At 57.2% G+C, this 17,682-nt stretch overlaps 1 protein-coding gene across 1 annotated transcript; it reads right to left on the reverse strand.

The window, feature by feature from the left end:
• Positions 1 to 1,445: 1,445 nt before the first annotated feature.
• Positions 1,446 to 14,258, reverse strand: ZNF469 (zinc finger protein 469). Its single transcript, XM_076348932.1, has one exon. It carries the CDS (start codon positions 14,256 to 14,258, stop codon positions 1,446 to 1,448), a length of 12,813 nt encoding a protein of 4,270 aa, XP_076205047.1.
• Between the last annotated feature and the right edge of the window lie 3,424 nt (positions 14,259 to 17,682).

The following is a 17,682-nucleotide window of genomic DNA, read 5'->3' on the forward strand; positions in this document are numbered from 1 at the left end:
GACAGAACACATTGCACCCAAGGTAAATTACCTACAATATTTTTATACAATACAAAGAATTGTAAAGATACATATTAACAGAATAAAGCATCTTTTTTTTCCTTTTAAATCTAAAACAAAACAAAAAATAATTGCAGGACAGACGCAAAGTACTCTGACTGTTCATATCACATCAGTGCATTACTTCACCTCCTTGACTTGGGAGTATTTCAATAGTATTTTTAATTATCTTTCATGTCCTCGTTTGCACCTGAGATTTCTTTCCGGATTCAAAAGTTCGGTTGTATAACGTGCTCGTTTAACATGACGTAACCTTTTCGACACTACGGAGTACCAGCATACAGGATTTTTTCCCCTAAAGTTGGATTTTTAAATTTTTTTTTTTCCTGCTTCGTTTTCTTTTACAGGTAATGGCTACTTCCTAACGGTTCCCTTTTATTTTTCAATCAAGGAAGTCTGTATTCACATTAAAAAAGAAGAATAGCACCAGTAACTGCATAGTAAAAAGCGGATACCTATATAGCCACTAACTCAATACAGTAAGATAGTTTAGAAGTGATACTGTTGAGGGCACTCGGACAGTACCGTTTCGGTGCGGTAAATTGGCACAGTTTTGTTGTTGCGCAAACCCCCTCCCCCCCCAAACAAAAAGAAAACACACACACACACACACGCACACACACAAAAACCCCTAAAAAATCAGAGTTTGTCACAAGTGTCAAGGTGCAGTTTGCTCGCGGTGGCAGCTCTCCTCCGGTTACAACGTCTACAGTGGTCAAAGAGTGGCAGCATCCTCTGAAGGGCCCCGACAGCCCCGGCAGCCCCAGAGCCGGTTCGTTATTCTCTTGACGATGTAGAAACAAATTCATAGGGATGGCTGTCAAAATATAGGACACCCAATTCTTAATTTAATTTTTTTTTTTTTTTTTTTTTGTTAATTGTATCATCTCTTAGGCCAGCTCCCAATTAAATGAATTGTACGGGATTATTTGTGCAAAATCTTCAAAAAAAAAATTTGCTTTCTACAGTGTACTGCACCTTATGAATAAGACGTCTATGGAATGAAGTTCATCTCTTCAAGTACTTTGTACAAAGATAACACAGACACAGTCTCAAAAGGGTCTGAGATTTGCAAGTATCCTTATAACCTCAGCACTTCTGCAATAAAGCAATTGCTCTCGACGATTCAGTCTGCCCAAAGCGATTACAATTTCAGTTCATGAAAATCATCAGCAACATCAAAGTTCTAGCATTTGCATGATAAATCAGGTGAATTAAAGTAGATTAGTAGACACAAAGCAAACTATTTCACAGAGGCTGCAGTGCAAGTTCATTTAAGCTAGACAGAGAAATCATGCTACACAAACGAATTTAATGCTTTGATAATTTTTCCCTTGCAAACCCCATGAAAGCAGCTGAGGATCACCATAAGTCACTTCCATAAATTACTCTGAAGTATCTCTTCTTAAAGGAATTTTAAAGCTAGTTAATTTTTGCCCAAAGAGTTGGCTTAGCAGGTTGTTCTGGGACTCGGCGGTGCGGTAGCTGGCCGAGCCGGCCGGCTTGGCACCCCGGGCGGCGCGCGGGCTGTGCAAGGAGCCACGCGGGGATGGCGCCGGCCCCTTGGCCAACACTTGGTGGAGGCTCTTCCCCAGAATGGCCTTCCTGCGTTTCACATCCCCGTTGGCGTGACGGAGCTCACCCTTCTTCTGGTTGTAAGTGTCCAGGACCATCTTCTTCAGTTGGGCGCCCGTTTTGGGCTTGGGTACCAGTTTGTTGCAGTGCGTCTCCCTCCTCCCGGGGGAGAGGGCAGATGCTTCGGCGTTGCTCCAGCCAGCGCGTTTGAGCTCGCCGGCGCTCTCGCTCCTGCCCGGGCATGGGGTCCGGGCTTTTTTCTTTTTCCCATCTCCTTCCATGTTCTCCCGGGAGCCGGAGCTGCTCCGGTGGCTCAAGGACTTGTGCTCTTTCCGCCTCTTGGGGTGAAGCTTGCCGGCGGCTTTGCTTGGCTCCACGTGGCCGTGTCTCACGGCGTTGCTGGCTGCCTCGCCTCTGGGCTGGTGGCTGGTGGATTTGCTCGGGTTGCCGCCTTGGTCCTTGGTGTTAGCGCTGCTGTCCTTAGCCTCGGGCACGGCTTTCTCCTTCCCCGAGATGGGTTGCTGACCCTCCTCGGTGCTGCCGCCGGGGCTGCCCGCATCAGGAGCCGCCTCACTGCCGGGCTGGCTACCCGCGGTCTTCTTCTGAAGGGTTGAATCTCTGGCAGCTCTGTTCAGCGTGGGCGATGCCGTCTTGTCCTTCAGGGGCAGGGGGTGGTGGGCAGCCTCTAGAGATGCGGTCTTAGATGCACCTTCCCAAGAAGAGGCGTCGCTGGCACTGGGGTTGCCCCACCTGTGGGTCTCCTTGGCTGGTGGAGCCTCTGCCTGCGGGGAAGGAAGCTCCGAGGCTTTCTTGGCAAGCTGGAGAAATGGGATCTCATCCACGGCATCGGTGGCTGCACTGGGATTTTCCAGGACACCCGCTATATATTCGTCTTTGTTGCCTACGCTTGTTCTTTTATGGGCATCGGTGTAGCCACGTTTCTCGGTCAGGTGTGGAGGAGAGAGCTTTTGGTCTGTGGCCTGGTTACAAGCCAAGCCAGCAAGTTCAATGGTAAACTCGGGCGAGTCCAAGAAAGGAAGTGATTTCCCATCAAACGCTCCTTTCTCCAGCTCCTCGATGGACAGGGCAGCGATATGGCCAAGCTCTGGACTGCTCGCCGCAGCCTGTGGCAAAGACGGGGAGAGGCAGGGTGGTGGAGGCAGGGTGTCAAACTGGGATTTCTCCATCTCCGCCAGGAGGTCGGAGAAGTCACCCACCAGGTCTTCTGTTTTCACGGAGGGTTGGGGCAGAGGTGCTCCTGGGTCACCGGGTGCTGTAGGGAAGGAGTCAGTGGGAGCCTGCAGGCTGGGGCTTGCAGCCTCTACCAGCTGAAGGTCACTAGTGTGGTCCAGGTGGACCGGCGAGCTGCGCGGGAGTGAGCTGCTGTGGTGAGCAACCTTCCTCTTCTTGCTCGGCGGCATGCCCTCCCGGAGAGAACTGTCCTCTTTCACCTTCTCCCTGCCCTCTCTGGAGGCAACGCCAGGCCTCATGACCCCTCTGAATTTGAAAGTCTTGTTGCTTCCCACCAGGTGCTTCTCCATGTGCCGGTCGTACTGCTCTTTCTTGGAGAAGGTGTAGTTGCACATGCTGCAGATGAAGGACTTCTTGATAACGTGCATGACGTCTGCGCAGAGCTCACAGGCGTACAGGGTGGTGTGCTTGATCTCCTGCTCCTCCACTATCCCATGTTCCTGGCTGAGGTGGTTTCGAAGCTCTTTGGTCTCCTGGTAGAACATTGGACACTTGTGGCACAAATAAATCTTCTGTAAACTGTGCACGACTAAGTGCCGCTGGAGCTTGAAGGGTTTGGGAAACTGTTTGCCACAGTGATGACAGTCCCTGGAAGGATCCTTGCAGTCCGGGTGCATGGGGACAGATTTTGGGGTGCCTTCGCTTTTTGCCACGTGCTCTGGAGACGGACTGGCGGATGCTTTAGAGGAGCTGGGTGCAGGTGGCTTCACCTTGATGTGGCTTTCCAAGGGGTCTTTCATCGCCTTGGCCTCCTGCTCGAGGGGCAGCTCCTTGGGGCTCTTGCTCTCCCTGCTAACTGCGTGCTTGCTGCTGGGGTCGACGTGCCGGGAGGACCTGCTGGGCTTCCGATACATGATGGTGTTGAGGAAGTGGGTGACAGCGGCATTGTCCTCACTGAAGCAGGCTGGCAGGCCCATCACGGATTTCTGCGCTTGCCCCTTGCGAGCGAACTGGGTGGCATGCTCCCGGAGATGCTCGTTGTACATCCAGACGTCGGAGATCTCCTTCAGGCACATTCCACAAGCCCACAGACCGGCTTTGTTTTTGGCGTGCTTCTCCTTCAGATGGTCCCTCAGCTGCTCCCGGGAGCTGAATTTGCGCTGGACACACATGTAGCAGGTAGGCGGAGGGGAAGGGTTATGGGAGAGCTTGTGGAAGTCCAGCTCCCCTAACGTCAGGAACCACTGGAAGCAGACTTTGCATTTGTACTGCTTGTCTTTGGCCTTGATGGTTATCTCACTGCGGTTTTTCCCCACCTTCCCATCTTCTAGCTTACTTCTGTGCTTGCTGTGCTGGCCCGGCTTCGGACTGAAACTCACAGCGTTGTCCTCCCCGTGGCCAGGAAGATCTTCGCAAGGGCCGAAGAAGCACATGTCTCTCATTTTCAGCTTTGCGTTCAGCATCTCGATGTCGATGGTATGAAATTCGGGAGAGTCTGAATCTTCGTTAGCCTTGCCATCGTAGGGCTCCTCTGCCAGGTCAGGGGGCTCGGAGCTCACTTCTCTGAGCGAGTGCTCATCCTCAAGTTCCATCAGAGGCTCAAACATGTCCTCGGCAGAGAGGCTTTCTCCCTCCTTCTCCAGACTCCCCCAGATGTTCAAGCTGGGGACGTTGTCCACTTGGCTGTTTTGGCACAAGAAGGTTAGCATGTTGTCTTCCAGGTCAATGTCCTCCTTCCCTTGGTCGGTCTTCTCGCAGTCTGACCTCGGCGCAATGCTTTTAGATCCGCTGGGAGCAGCATCTCCGCTCTTCGCCTTGCTGCCGTGACACATGTTTAGCATTAAGGCGTCGTCGACAGAGATGGTTTCATATTCGCAAGGGTCCTCCCTGGTGACACAGAAAGAGCTGGTTTTGCTGAGGTCAGAAGCTAATCGGATCGTGAAGAGGTCGATGGCACCCGCTGGCCGGAGGTTTACCTCCGTGACGGGCTTGGGTTTCTTGCTGCGCTTCCCATACACCCGTGTGCACTTTCTCCGGATGAACTGGTCGTCCCGGGGGAACAGCTGGGAGAACGTGGAGTCATCATCAAACAAGCTCTGGAGGTCTGAGACAGCCGCGCTCTCCACGCAGTGCTCTCTGCCCAGTGGCACGTCTGCCTTCGCCCATTGCTTTGGGTCTGCAGGAGGAGGGCTTGTCCCCGGCGTGGTCTGCAGAGCGCCTTGCCCGGGAGCCTTTTGGGTTGTTTCTGAATCACACGTCTCCAGCGGCAGCCCCTCTTCAGCAGGAGCCATGGGACCCTGCGGGGCACCGCTCCGGTTCCCAGCACCGCTGCCTGCTGCAGGACCGTCTCCTGCCTCAGCATCGATCTCCTCCACGCCATCGGCACCACAATGCTGCTCTTCGCCTAACTTGCCCAATCCCTTCTCCACTTGCTTCACAAACCTGCTAACCCATTTTTTGCAAGCCTGCGTGTCTTCCACTCCATTTGGATCTTCCACCTCCCCGGGACAGGCAACTGTGCCCGTTACTGACTCCTTGCTGTCCATCTCCTTTGAAGACACCATCCCGTCGCCCAGGTCCTCTGCAAACTCAGCTGCACAAGGGGACTGTTTAGCTTTTTGAGAGTGCTGGGTTGAGTTGGACCTATTTTGCTCCTCTGTGGAGATGCAACCACCCGGCTCATGCAAGCCCTCCATGATCCTGGGCAGACTGGAGCTGAGGACAGCAGGGGGAAGACCTGCGTTCTTCTCCAGCTCACATGGACCATCGGGCTCATTTCTGCTGGGAAATACCTTTGCTTTCCTTCGTCTCACTTTCCTGTTGAGCTTCTTCTCAGAATTGCTGTTCACCTCTCCAGGATCTTTGCTTTGGCTCCTTCTGCCCTTTTCTCCCTTCCTGGCTTGCCGTCCCTGGTACAGCTTCCCAGCTGCTGCCTCGCCTGCTCCCCTCGTCTCCAAGCGCGGTCCCTTTGCCTTCATCTCCCTCTGCAGAACACGTGTGCGGTGCAGCTCCTGGGACATCTCAAAGGAGATCACGCTGAGGTCGCTGAGCACTCTGCTGACCACTTCTTGCATCTGCGTGCTGGGCTCTTTCTCCAGGTCTGGGCATATTTTCTTGGGGACGTGTTCAATGTTGGTGGTCGGCATCTGTGAGCTGCAGGTTTTGTCTTTGACCGAAGCCTTCAGGCTCCTCCTGGGCACCTTTTGGGTTGCTTTCGATGTCTTGTCTGCAGGAATCAAAGTGGACCTGGGAGTCTTGCTGGGCTGTGGTACGCCACCGTTCTTCACCTGGTGCTTGACAGCTTTGTGCCTGGTCAAGCCAGGCTTGGACCGGAAAGTGGCTGAACAAATGTCGCAGGTCACCGGGAACCCATTTGGCTTCTTTTCTTTGTGAAGTTCATTTTGGGAAGGGTTTGGAGTACTGTTGGGCGCGTTGCCCTCTCCTTGGCCCATACTGTTTAACACACAACTCCCAGCTTCTCCAGCCCCACGGCTTTTGGGTTTCTCCCCTTTTAAACTCTTTCCTCCACTCTCTGTGGTTTTGGAAAGACCAAGTCTCACCTCTGCTGCCTCTGAAAACTCGTGGCCATTTAATTCAGCAGGACCAAGATCTCCAATCCTTGTAAGACCTCTACTGACAGTAGCTGGCACCTGCTGAACAACAAAACCATTGGACAAAGCCTCTGGTTCACTTTGATGCTTATTTCCATCATCAGAGCAACTTTCAAGCTTGTTCTCTTGATTCGGGTTTACCTCTCTTTCTCTGATAGGCAGAAGATCCATTGTGGGCTGGGTTGGGTAATCTTGGGTTTCTGGAGGAATGGAGTTAACGACCATATCTGTGACGGTGCGTGCTTGGTTTTTTTGAAAATGAGAGCTTGGCAGCACAGCACCGGCACTTTCAGGTACCTCTTTCCCAACACCCTCTTGGTTGAAAGGCGGCGAGCAGGGAAGAGAGCAGTCCTTCCTATGCGGTTTCTGGGGACCATCCATCTCCAAAGCAGAGCCCACCAGACCATCAGCGTGCAGCAGAGCGCAGGGTCTCGCCGTCTCTTCTCTTTCAGGTGGTCCGTAGTTACCCAAAACACTGTCGGGGAGGTGACGGTGACCGTTCTCGACCGCCTCCATGGGCACGGCCCCGCAGTGGTGCAGCGAGGGAGGAAAGGTGGGTGCCCTTTTCCATGTCCCTTGCTCTACCGGGCCCACGGTGGGGTGATGGACACAATGGCTGTTGGCCTCGGGAGGACACCTCTTCATGACAAAAGAACTCGATGTGTTAAGCAGGGACGTGCTGTATTTCTTCTCATCTGAGAGATGAGTGCCGAAGCTGGGGACCTCTCCTCCCTCGGCCCCACCGCTTTGCAAGCATTTGGGGTGCGAAAAATTGGTCGGCAAGGGCAGGCTGGCTGGAGATTCGCCCGTGTAGTGACAGCCATTGAGAGACTTCTTCTTGCCATTTCCTTCTCTGAGAACCTTTGCACTGGCTGCGCCGGCTTTTGTCTCCGGCACCAAGGGGTGATCCTGGTGGAGATCCTCCTCAGAGGGACCGGGGGGGCTGGTGGGACTCGCGGGAGCACTGCGCGGGGGCTGTACCCCCTGCCCCACCTGATTCCTCTCCAGCCTCTCTGCTGCTGCACTGCCCAGCGTTTCTTTCTCAAGCAAACTACAGCTTAAATGGGATTGCTCGTGTTTTTTAAATGCCAAGGTCGCTTTGTTTTTATCTTGCTCCTGCTCTTCCATGAGCTGATCAGCTTTCTTTCCTTGCCCTGGCAGTGGGGTCACCGCTGTGTTTTTGAGTGGCGAGAGGTCTTTACACTCTCGGGAAACACCATCTGCACAGATATTAATGTCATTTGGCTCCGCATGTTCATTTGCTAAGTGCTGCAGCTCCGTTTTATTATTTTGCAGCTCTGGCTTCGCAATCGTGGATTGTTTTGCACGGTAAGAGCCCATTGCACTGAATGACTCCAGCTGCTCGCATGCGCCGGAGAAAAGCACAGCCTCTTTTGCTGGGGCAGCAATATTTTCAGCGTTGCCTCCAATGGGGACGGTCCCCTCCCCTTGGGCAGGGCAATATGTCTGATTTTCCCCTTCCGAGGCACCACCACTCTCCTCTTTCTGCTCCGGCTGGACGCGGGCGGTAGCAGAGGGGTGGCTAGGAGCAAGCAGCATGGGGAAGCACGGCATCAACAGCTCCTCTTCGTTGCTCTTCACCGTTCGGGCAACGAAGAGCTGGAGCTGCTGCAGAGGGTTGGCAACCGTCTCCTGGCATGCCAACATCTTCTGGGAGCCGCAGTCGCTCTCCTTGGGCAGACTCAGCATATCGAACAGCAGCACTTTTTGCTTGCTGGCTTTGTCGCCTGGTCCGGGGGCTGGATAGGGGGTGGGGCTCTTCCTCTCCTCCGTTTCTTCCACCAACGCAGCCCCACCACCATCCCCTTTGAAGTCCACGGCGCTTTTTGCCACTTTGGGTGACTCGGGCTTGCTTAAGGGTCTTTCTTCTGCGTCTGGGACCTCTTTGATGTGGGGCGAAAAGGCGAGATCCAAGGCTGGGGTGGGACCTTGCTGAAAGCCAAATTCAGGTTTACGGTTTGGAAGATGTGCATCAAACTTCTCCAGCTCTGCAGCATCAGCGAAGCTTTCATCTGCTTTCCCTGGCAGAGAGGAGCTCTCGGCACCACGCTGGCATGGTAGGGATGGCAGGGGATCTTTGGTCGCTTCAGCTGCCGCCAGGGCCTTGGGGAACACGGAGTCGGTGACAACAGGAGGGCTTTTTGTCATGGGGTCTGTGTAGACGGGAGCCTCTGTTTGGTCTGGCGTGCGTAAGCCAGGTAGACTTTTGGAGGAAGACCCCTTTTCCATCTTTCCAGGGTCACTTTCCTCGGCAGCCGCAGCTTCCCGGAGCTGCTCGCCACTGTCTTTGGAGCAGAAATGGTCCACGGCGAGCGGGGCTGGTGTGCACATCCCTGCCTCCAGCGAGCCCAGCTCCACCGGGCAGGGCCAGGGCTCCCTGGGTCTCTCGTAGTCCCCACGGGTGCTCACGATGGCCGGCTTCTCGCCCTCCAGCCTCTCCCCAACACAGAGGCTTGAACTGCCCAGCTCGTCTGCCAAAAACAGTCCTTTCTCCTGGCCCGCCTCCTGCTCGACTGGCAGCGGTGGGAACTGCTCAGCCGCCTGTCCTCGCAGATGGGCAGCGACGTGTTGCTCAGGTTTCTGAAGGGCGACGGATGCCTCGCTATCCAGCTTGCTGGTTTGCAGTTGACTTTCCAGCTCTGTGACTAATCGCTTAATCTCCAGCTCATCGTCTGATATGTTGTTCATAAAAGTCACGTTATAATCCGTTATCCTGTCCGGCAGCGGCAGGGAGAGTTGGCTGGTGGGGACAGGTCCTTCCTCGGGGAATTTCTTGGCTAGTGGCTTCTCCACTGAAAGGCTGTGGAACTGAGTCATGTCTTCTGGCAGCATCGGAGCCACCTCCTCCATGAGGGACCAGTCTTTCTCTGGCATGAATGGCGGGTACGGTTGCTCAAATGGCAGCGGCTTGCTGGGGGGATTGCCGGGGCAGGCAAATGTTGTCACATAACTGTCCTTGCTCGTAGAAACGCTCTCGTACAGCGGCGGATCAAACTCGGTGACGGGAAGCTCTCCAAATATTGAAGAGGAATCGAAGCTGAGAGGGGAGGAGACCTTGCCCTGTGGTGTTTCTGCGGCGTAGGGGGAAATGCTGGCGTGCTTCTGCTCGAAGGAGCTGGCGTTGATGTCGTCCCGGCATAAGTACATGTCATCCATATGCGAGGAGCCCAAGGCTGGGGGCTTTGAGAAGAGGTTGTCATCGTAGGGACCGGGAAGGCCTTTGGGATCAAAAAACGTGTTGTTGCTGCTGATGTATGGATCGGGCGCCTTGGCAGTGAGCATCATCCCCACTGCATCTCCCCCATACGGGGCAACCGGCGCGGGATAGTCCTTCCGACCGTCACAGAGCCCGTGTGCCTTCAAGTATTTGATGCCCGCTTCCGAGTAGGCAGCACTCACATTGCCAGGACTAGCTTCGTTACTGCCGTGGGATGGAGCAATTACTTCTTCTGCGTGGTACTTCAGCCCATCACTCGTGAAAGGGGCAAACTGATGCCTCTGGTTGACCATGGTCAGCTCGGGTGAGTCCTGAGCCTCCAGGGTGGGTTCTCCTGCCTCACCCGTGTGCTTTGCTGCTCCTTTGGGCTCTTCTGCCCCCTCCTTACCCGAGAGCCCGACAGGGCTCCTGCCCGAGGTGGCCGTGCTGGGCAGCTGCCTTTCCTGGGGCTGCGGTAACGGCTCCTCCTTTGCACAGTCCATCGCAGCAACATCTGGTTCAGTACTCAGACGTGTCCTGGAGCCTGCTAGCAAAGGTTTGGCTGAGCCAAACCGCCTGCTCACCCTGGAAAAGTCCTCTTTGCTCTTCTGGCTCTTCTTCGGGCTCCTGTCCGCGGGAAGGCTGAGAGGAGTCCTTGGCGTGCGTGCTGGGCTGCCTGAGCGCCTCCTCCTCTGCGTGCCTCCCTTCTCGCTGCCTGAGCTGGCCCCATCAGCACGGGGTGGGTTGGGGCCCATCTCGCCGGGCACGCTACCGCTGTGGTTGCTGCCAGTAGATGACTGGCTGCTCCGTCTTCGGACTCTGGCCGCACAATCCTCTTTCTCGGCATCCTCCTGGCTCGGGACCCCCCTGCGCTCCTGTGCCTCCCTTTTCTGACCATCCCTTTTCTGGTTATAGCTCCAGGCTGGGTCTTTCTCTTTGCCTCTCTCGCTTCTTCCCAGGCGTTTCTTGCTAAAGCTGTACTTGGTCCTCCCGATGAATCCCGTGCCATGCTTCTTCCTCCCCCGGAGCTTGCTGCACTCTGCCCCATCATCATCCGAGTCGGAGACGTAGTCATACTCCCGAAACCTGCCCTCCTTGGCGGCTGGCAGCAGCCTCTCGGTGACCTGGGGGAACTGCACCTGCTTGCTGCTCTTCACCTGCAGTTTGTGGAGCTTGTTCTTCTGCTGCACGATCTTGTGAATGAGCTCCTTGCTCCACGTCCCGCTTCGGGGCTTCCGCTTCTTCATGTCCTTCATGGAGAACCGGGGTGGCTTGGAGCTCTTGGTGGCAACACCCGGCCCCACCTCGCTCTTCGTCGGAGGCTCCTGGCTGAGCTTCCTGGGATGCTTTTGGCTGGAGGTGGACTTGGAGGAGGTGGTGGCTGGTGGGACGCTGCTATTCCTGCCTGCCCGCAGCCTGGCCGTCCTCTCTGCTCCCGCTGCCCCGGGATCTGGCTCCTGGGCTGCCAACCTCCGTGCCGCCCTCCCCTTGTGAAGGTGCTGCTTTCCCGCCCCTCTCTTCACCTGCTCCCCACCTGGGTGGCCGTCCTCGTAAAAATAGCCAGCCTTGGGCTGGCCCGCTGCCTTCTCCTCCACTCCTGCCTGCTTTGATTTGCTCTCTGAGGCCAGGGCTTCCTTCGCCTTGTGGGACATCCCACCACTGGCTGCCTTCATGCCCGTCAGCTCCTCATCGGCAAACACGTCTATGAAGCTGCTGTCGATCTCTGGGTTATCTGACTGGTACCCCAGGCCGTTGAGGGCTTCGGTGATCAGGCTGTCCAGCTTGGCATCGTCAATGTCCAGGTCCGAGGCGGTGAGTGGCAGGGAGCTGGCGGCAAGGCCGTTGAAGAGGCCACCCTTCAGAGCATCTTCCTTGCCCTCGCTTTTGCTTTCCCCATCCAGCAAGAAGTCATCGCTCTTGTTTAACGCCAACAAATGCGCCTGGGGGTCCGGAGAGAGCCCCAGGCTGGGGGCCTTGTGGGGCTCCGGGGGGAGCGCTTTCCGCCCCTCGGCTACCCGGGGAGCATCCTTGCCCTCTCCCTGGGGAGCAGGATGGGAGGCGCAGAACTGGCGGTGCTGCAGGAAGGAGGAGAGGTTGCTGTAGTTCTGGTCGCACTGCTTGCAGGTCAGGAGCACGTCCAGCTGATCCAGGCTGGCGCTGCTGAGTGAGCTGGCCAGCAAGTGATGGGAGGAGTACGGCGGCGGAGGCTGCTCCCCATCCAGCCCATCTGAGCATCCTTTGGCCACCTCCACGCCGGGTTTGTGGAACGGGCTTGCCGGGGCGCATTTCAGGAGGTTGTCGTCTTTCAGGGCATCGGGAGGGAAGTGGAAGGTCTTCATGGAGTCCGGGGGGTGGTAATGAAGCGAGCTGGAGCTCAGGACATCGGAGGGGTGGAAGGGTTTGTTGCCGTCCTTGGGATGGCAGGGGTGCTGGAAGAAGGGAGAGGGTGTCAGCGCTCCGGACATCTGGCTGTCTTCAAAGCTGGGGTTGAGCGGGCTGCTGGACGTGGGGGAGAGCGACGAGCAGGTGCTGCCACAGGTGGGGTTGGGGACAGGGGACGGCAGCGGGGACTCACAAGGCGAGGCAGCCACCAAGGCTGACGGCGGCAGGACCAGCGTTGAGCCCGACGAGCTCCTGGAGGGAGGAGGACCTGCTTGACCGATGCTGTAGAAGAAGGCTTTGCTTCTCGAATCGCAGGCGGGAGACCCCGGCTCCTTCCCACTCTCGAAAGAGAAAGCACCCGTCGAGTTGGGGTCCCCCCTCTGGACCCCGAGGCTCTCTCCCGACAAGAGCTTTTTACCGTGGTACCCCGGAGAGTTACTTACGGGGGACCCTTTCTGGGCTTTCCCGCTCCCCTGCCACTCCGACGTGCCCAGAGGGAAGGGGAGCTTCTGGCTGGTGATCTGTCTCGACAGCTCTAGCCTGTTTTGACCGGGCATTGCAGAAGTGAGGTGTATTTGCTGCCAAGGCATCCTGGCATTTTTCTGCCTGTGCTGCCTCTGCTCGGGGCCAGACTGGCACTCGAATGAGAACTGGTTTCCAACAGGGTTTGAATAAGGTGCTGAATTCTGATCCATGGGAGAAAACGCCTTAGTGGCACCTTCCCAAGCTTGCACAAGCCTGGGGTGGGTGGGTGCCGTAGTGGGAATGCTTGTCTCGAAAGGCACGGATCCTGCACTGGCGCTGCCCGCGGGGGAACTGTAATAGGCTTTGCTCTGAAAGTGCACTTGGGGGAGAGAGTTTGGTGGCATGTTCCTTCTCAGAGGGCTGCTCTGGACCAGCAGCCGCGGGCTGGCGACACTGTCTTTCGCTGAGGCTTGCCTCTTACCGACTGGCTTTGGCATACTAGGCGAGTGTAAACTAGACGGAAAAACAGCTTGGTTTTCTTGGAAAGTGCTTGGGTTTTGGTCGATAGCACCAGACGACGAGAGAGCACCATTGGGGTCGGCGGGATGCTCGCTCCTGCCCTTGCAGCATGGCAGCGGGCCGTGGTGCGGGGCCGGCGGCGGAGGCGGCGGCGGGTGCAGGAACGGTGGCAGCGGTGGCGGTGGCGGGGCGGGCAAGCCGTACAGCCTGCCCTCGGGGGACATGGTCTCGTAGGAGCCGCCACTCAGCGCCTCCTCTTGCCACTCTCTGGAGGATGAGTGGAAGGCGAAGGTGCCGTGAGCCAGCTGGCCGGCGGCGAGCCCCACGTCCAGGTACTCCTGGCTCCCCGCATCGCTGCGGTACGGCTCCTTCCCCGAGTCGTGCAGCAGTTGGAAGGGGTACTGGCATGGCAAAGCCCCCAGACCGTGGGCTCCGGCTTTGCCGCCCTCGGGGAAAGAGCTGGGCTTCTGCACCGAGACCCCGTAGCTAGCACCGGCAAAGCTCTTCTCCGGGGAAGGCCAGGAGTCAGCCCCGTTTGCCTGAAACTCTAAATAATGTAGCTGCCCATTGGTGACGGGGCTCTTGAGGGGGATGCCGGTGGCGGGGGGCTGCCCTTTGGGGCCGTGGCGGGGAGCGGGCTGTGAGGTATAGTTGGCGGAGGTACGGCCGGTGGCGGCATCAGGAAAGCAGCGGCCGAAGCTGAGGTCTTCTTGCCGGAGCTCGGCCTCGCGCTGGGGGATGCTGGGCACGTGGAAGCGGTAGCTGCCGGCCACTGGGCCACGATTCGCCTCCGGCTTCTTCGGGGGGGTCACCTTCTGCTGGGGGTAGGCGATGCCGATGGTGGGGTTCGGCCGGGTGCCGGCGATGCTGAGCCGGTAAAGCTGATGGTGGCCCCGCTCGCCCTTCCCCGAGCGCCGGCTGCGCTCACGGGCTCGACCTTTCCCCGGGGGGGACTGGGGGCTGCCCTTGACCTCTCCCCAGGCGCCGTCGTTCCCAAACTTGGGTTTGCGGTGGAGGGATTTGAAGTCGATCTTTCCCGCTTGCTGCGGCCGGATCACGGCTTCCCGCTGGCTGTGGGGCTCCTTGTCCTTGGGGCCAGGGAAGGGGGACGTGCCCTCCCCGCCGAGCGCCCTCCCATCCTTCTCCCCGCAGCCTTCAAAGCCAAAGTCCTTGTCGGGGTCTTTGGGGCCGGCCTCAGTATCGCCGATGGTGTAAACATGCTGGGTCTCTCCAGTCATGATACCGAGGGGCGGGGAAAGGCTAGAAAGCCCCGTTTTCCCGTCCCACTGCGAGCTGCCGTCCCTCCGTCACGGGCATGGTCCTCCGCCGATGGGCACCGGGGCGGTGAGAGGAGCAGCGGCTCCCCGGGGCCGGGGCGGCGCGGGGTCCCAAGCGCCGGTGGGGCTCTGCCGCATCGTTTCAGACCTGGAGAGGAGAAAAGAGAGAACGAGCGGCCGTCAGCCGGCGAGGGGGCCAGCGGAGGGAGGGGAGATATTTTGGCCCCTTTTCACGGCGCTGCGGTAGGGAGGGGGACAGAGGAAGGGGCAGCGCACCCGCCTCGAGCAGCCCTGGGGCGAAGCCCTCCAGCTTTGGCTCTTCAAAGGATGCTCGGAGCATTGCACCTTTGGCAAAAGCTGCTGAGGGAGGCACTTTTTTCCTCCCGGGGAAGCTATTTCTGGGTACTACTTAGCAACATAAGCAGAAAAAGATGACAGAAGAGCTCCACCTACGGATTAGCGGGAAGGGCTGTCAGGCCAGGCTGGGAGAGGTGTCCTGGGAAGGACGCCTCTGTCGCCGTGTCCCCGTTTCCCTGTGTCCCCATGTCCCCATCTCCCAGGTCCCGCGGCCAGAGGGATGATGTGGTCGGGCTGTGCGGCAAAAGGCTTTTGCTCCACCCCGATTCCCCGCCTCCAGCGCATCCCTTCGACCTCGCTGCCCCTCCACCAAACCATTGCTCTGAAACCCCCGGAGAAAGGACTTGAGCTTCTGCTGCCTCTGCCTTAACTTTAACACCACCCGCAAATTGCCCTCGCAATTTTAGACACTGTTACGTAGCCAAAAGCATAAAAACCGAGTCCCAAATTTACCAGCTGATTTTACAATACAGGACCTCAGGGCATTAGACATGAAGCACAAGTCAAGCGCGGCCTTTTAAAAGGTACCACCAGGATTTTAGCCCCAGACACAGGTTGTATTAAAAAGAAGAGTAAACCCCTGTTGTAAAGAGTCTCTTTTTAAAAGTCTATTGGAAACAGAAAGGGTTTCTTTCTCCTCCCTCACTCCCTCTTCACTGTCTGCCGCAGGGGGCAAAGGCATGATACTGCTGCGAGCTGGGGAAGGGGCGACCTGGCTGCAAAGAAGCGTGAAATTCAGCTTATTAGTCTTCTCCTGGGCGTAATTCTTGCAGCTCCCCAGGCCCATTCGGCGGCCACCCCGCGCTGCATAGCCTCGCCATCCCTGCCCAGCAGCGATCTGAGCAGAAAATGAGAATTTCTGCAAGAAATGGGGAGCAACCTGCATCTATTTGGGGGCTCTGCAGCATGCACGGGTCATCTCTCAGTTCACACTTGATGCTTTGCATGCGCACAGCAGCCAGGGTGAGCACCCAGCGCTCCGCGATGCTGCTACAGCACATATGCATTAATAATATTATCGTGTATACACAGAGATAGCAGAGGCACAGCTGCATCCCCGCCGCTCCTGCAAAGATGCTGCGAGCCCTTGCAGGGAGGGGAAGGCAACGCAGCGGGGAGAGCCCAGGGGGGTTCCCTGGGGTCCCCCGCTCTGAATCGAGCTGCCGGGCTCAAAATTCCTCCACAATTTCACACCCCACTAAGTGAAATGAATCCCGGGCTGATTCGGCCAGACCCTATGTGCTCGCCCCCCGCGTGCCGGCCAAAGCTTACACGCGGCCCTTTGGCACGCAAGGGTTTTGCTTGCAAAACAATGCGCCACTTATGCCGCTTCCAGCCACAACTGCAAAGCCTGTTTGCTGCTGTTTAAATTTGCAAAGGCTCCTTGCCAAGATAAAATACCCAAGGCCAGCGCTCGCTACATTATCACAGTTGTGCTCTTTCAGCCATATAAAGGAGCCCTTTTTTTTTTTTTTTTTTTGAAGGAAAGGCTCGTTTGTGTATCCGTAAAGCTGCAGGATTTGCATGGCAAGGGCTGGGGTTTGCTGGTGCATTAGTGCTGAGTGCCAGGAGAAACAAACACCGCGCTCCCTGCGCTGGCAGAGTGATGGAGATGGGGAAAGCAGAGCCGGTGGCATGCAGGACTGTCCCGCTGATGAAGGGGAGCCATGTGCCGTGCCGGGATGCCCGGGGGTGGTGGCAGGGCCTGAGCAGGAGATGGGCATGAATTTATCCCGTGCAAATGATAGACGGCACATGGGGATAAGGGCAAGGTGTAAATTAGGGCTTTGTTCCCCAAAACCCTGATGCTTGTCCCTACGCCGGGGCTTGGGGGTCCCCTGTCCCTGCGGGGGGGTCCCTCCTGTTGGCTGCGGCCCCGGTGCATCACCGTCTGCAAACGCAGTGGTGGACTGCGATGGCACGGCAGCCCTGGGAGCAGCGCGGCGGAGAAATCTGGGGCCTCTCGGCGAGGCTCAGCCAGTGCTGCTCCCGATGGGGCGTTTGATAAGGAGGGCTGGGTGCGTTAATTTAAAGTGATATTCCCCAGGCAGCTGCCTGCAGCCATCACCCGAGGGTTTATGGATCCAGCCCAACCACAGCTTGCTCCTTGCGGGATGGGAAACCCAGAATAAAATGAAAATAGGGACCATTTCATCTCTTTTTTCCTGGGCTCTCAGGCCGCTCCTTAGCCTGTCCCCAGGACCAAGCTCCTCTTTGGGTTACTGCTGGCATCGCTTCCCGGGTTTTTATGTTTCAGCTCCTGGAAGAGGAGGTGGGAAGGGATGGGATGGGAGCAAAGGAAAGCTATGCTTTATAAAAAGGCATGTGATATTTATTAACAGGCTGCCTGGCCACAGGGAGAGCTCTCCCCGCCTGCGGTCGTGTGCCCTGCCTGACGCTCAGCCCTTTTGCCCATCCCTGGAGCATCCTCTCACATTGGGGCCACCATGGGGCCACCTACAGCTTCCTGCAGCCCCGCTGTGGCTCGGGGACACAGGGACAAGCCAAGCAGCGATGGCAGGAGCCCGGCCGGCAAGGCAGAGCCCAGCCTGCTGCTCTGCGGGGCAGGTCCCATCCTGCCGGGAGCCCCGACGTGCCAGACGGGTTGTGATTCACCGCTCCGGCTCTCCAGCACCTGGAGGCAAGTGGCTCGGCTCCTCGCGCCCCGAGAGCTGGTTGTGCCCAAGGGGCAGAGCCGAGGGTCCCCTGGGGCTGCCCGTGCTTCCCGACCACCTTAGCACTTCCCCATCCCTTTAGCACTTATTCCTGCAGGGCTGTCCCAGCACGTACGTCCTGGGGGACTGCGTCACCCCCAGCCCTGATAGCGTCTCCTTCCCAAGAGAGAAGAGCTGTGAATCCCACCAGCGGGATGCTGAATCTTTGCATCTCAGCTGGGACACCGCATGGGGACCACACTGCGAAGACCGAGGGGACCACCGCGTCCCCACCGCGGGCAGGGCAGCAGCAGGTGAAGCATTTCCCCGGGTCTCAACCCCGCTCTGGAGGAAACAGTGGCGAGGGAACGAAA

The sequence above is a fragment of the Aptenodytes patagonicus genome, chromosome 11 (assembly GCF_965638725.1).
Source record: "Aptenodytes patagonicus chromosome 11, bAptPat1.pri.cur, whole genome shotgun sequence".
Taxonomy (NCBI): domain Eukaryota; kingdom Metazoa; phylum Chordata; class Aves; order Sphenisciformes; family Spheniscidae; genus Aptenodytes; species Aptenodytes patagonicus.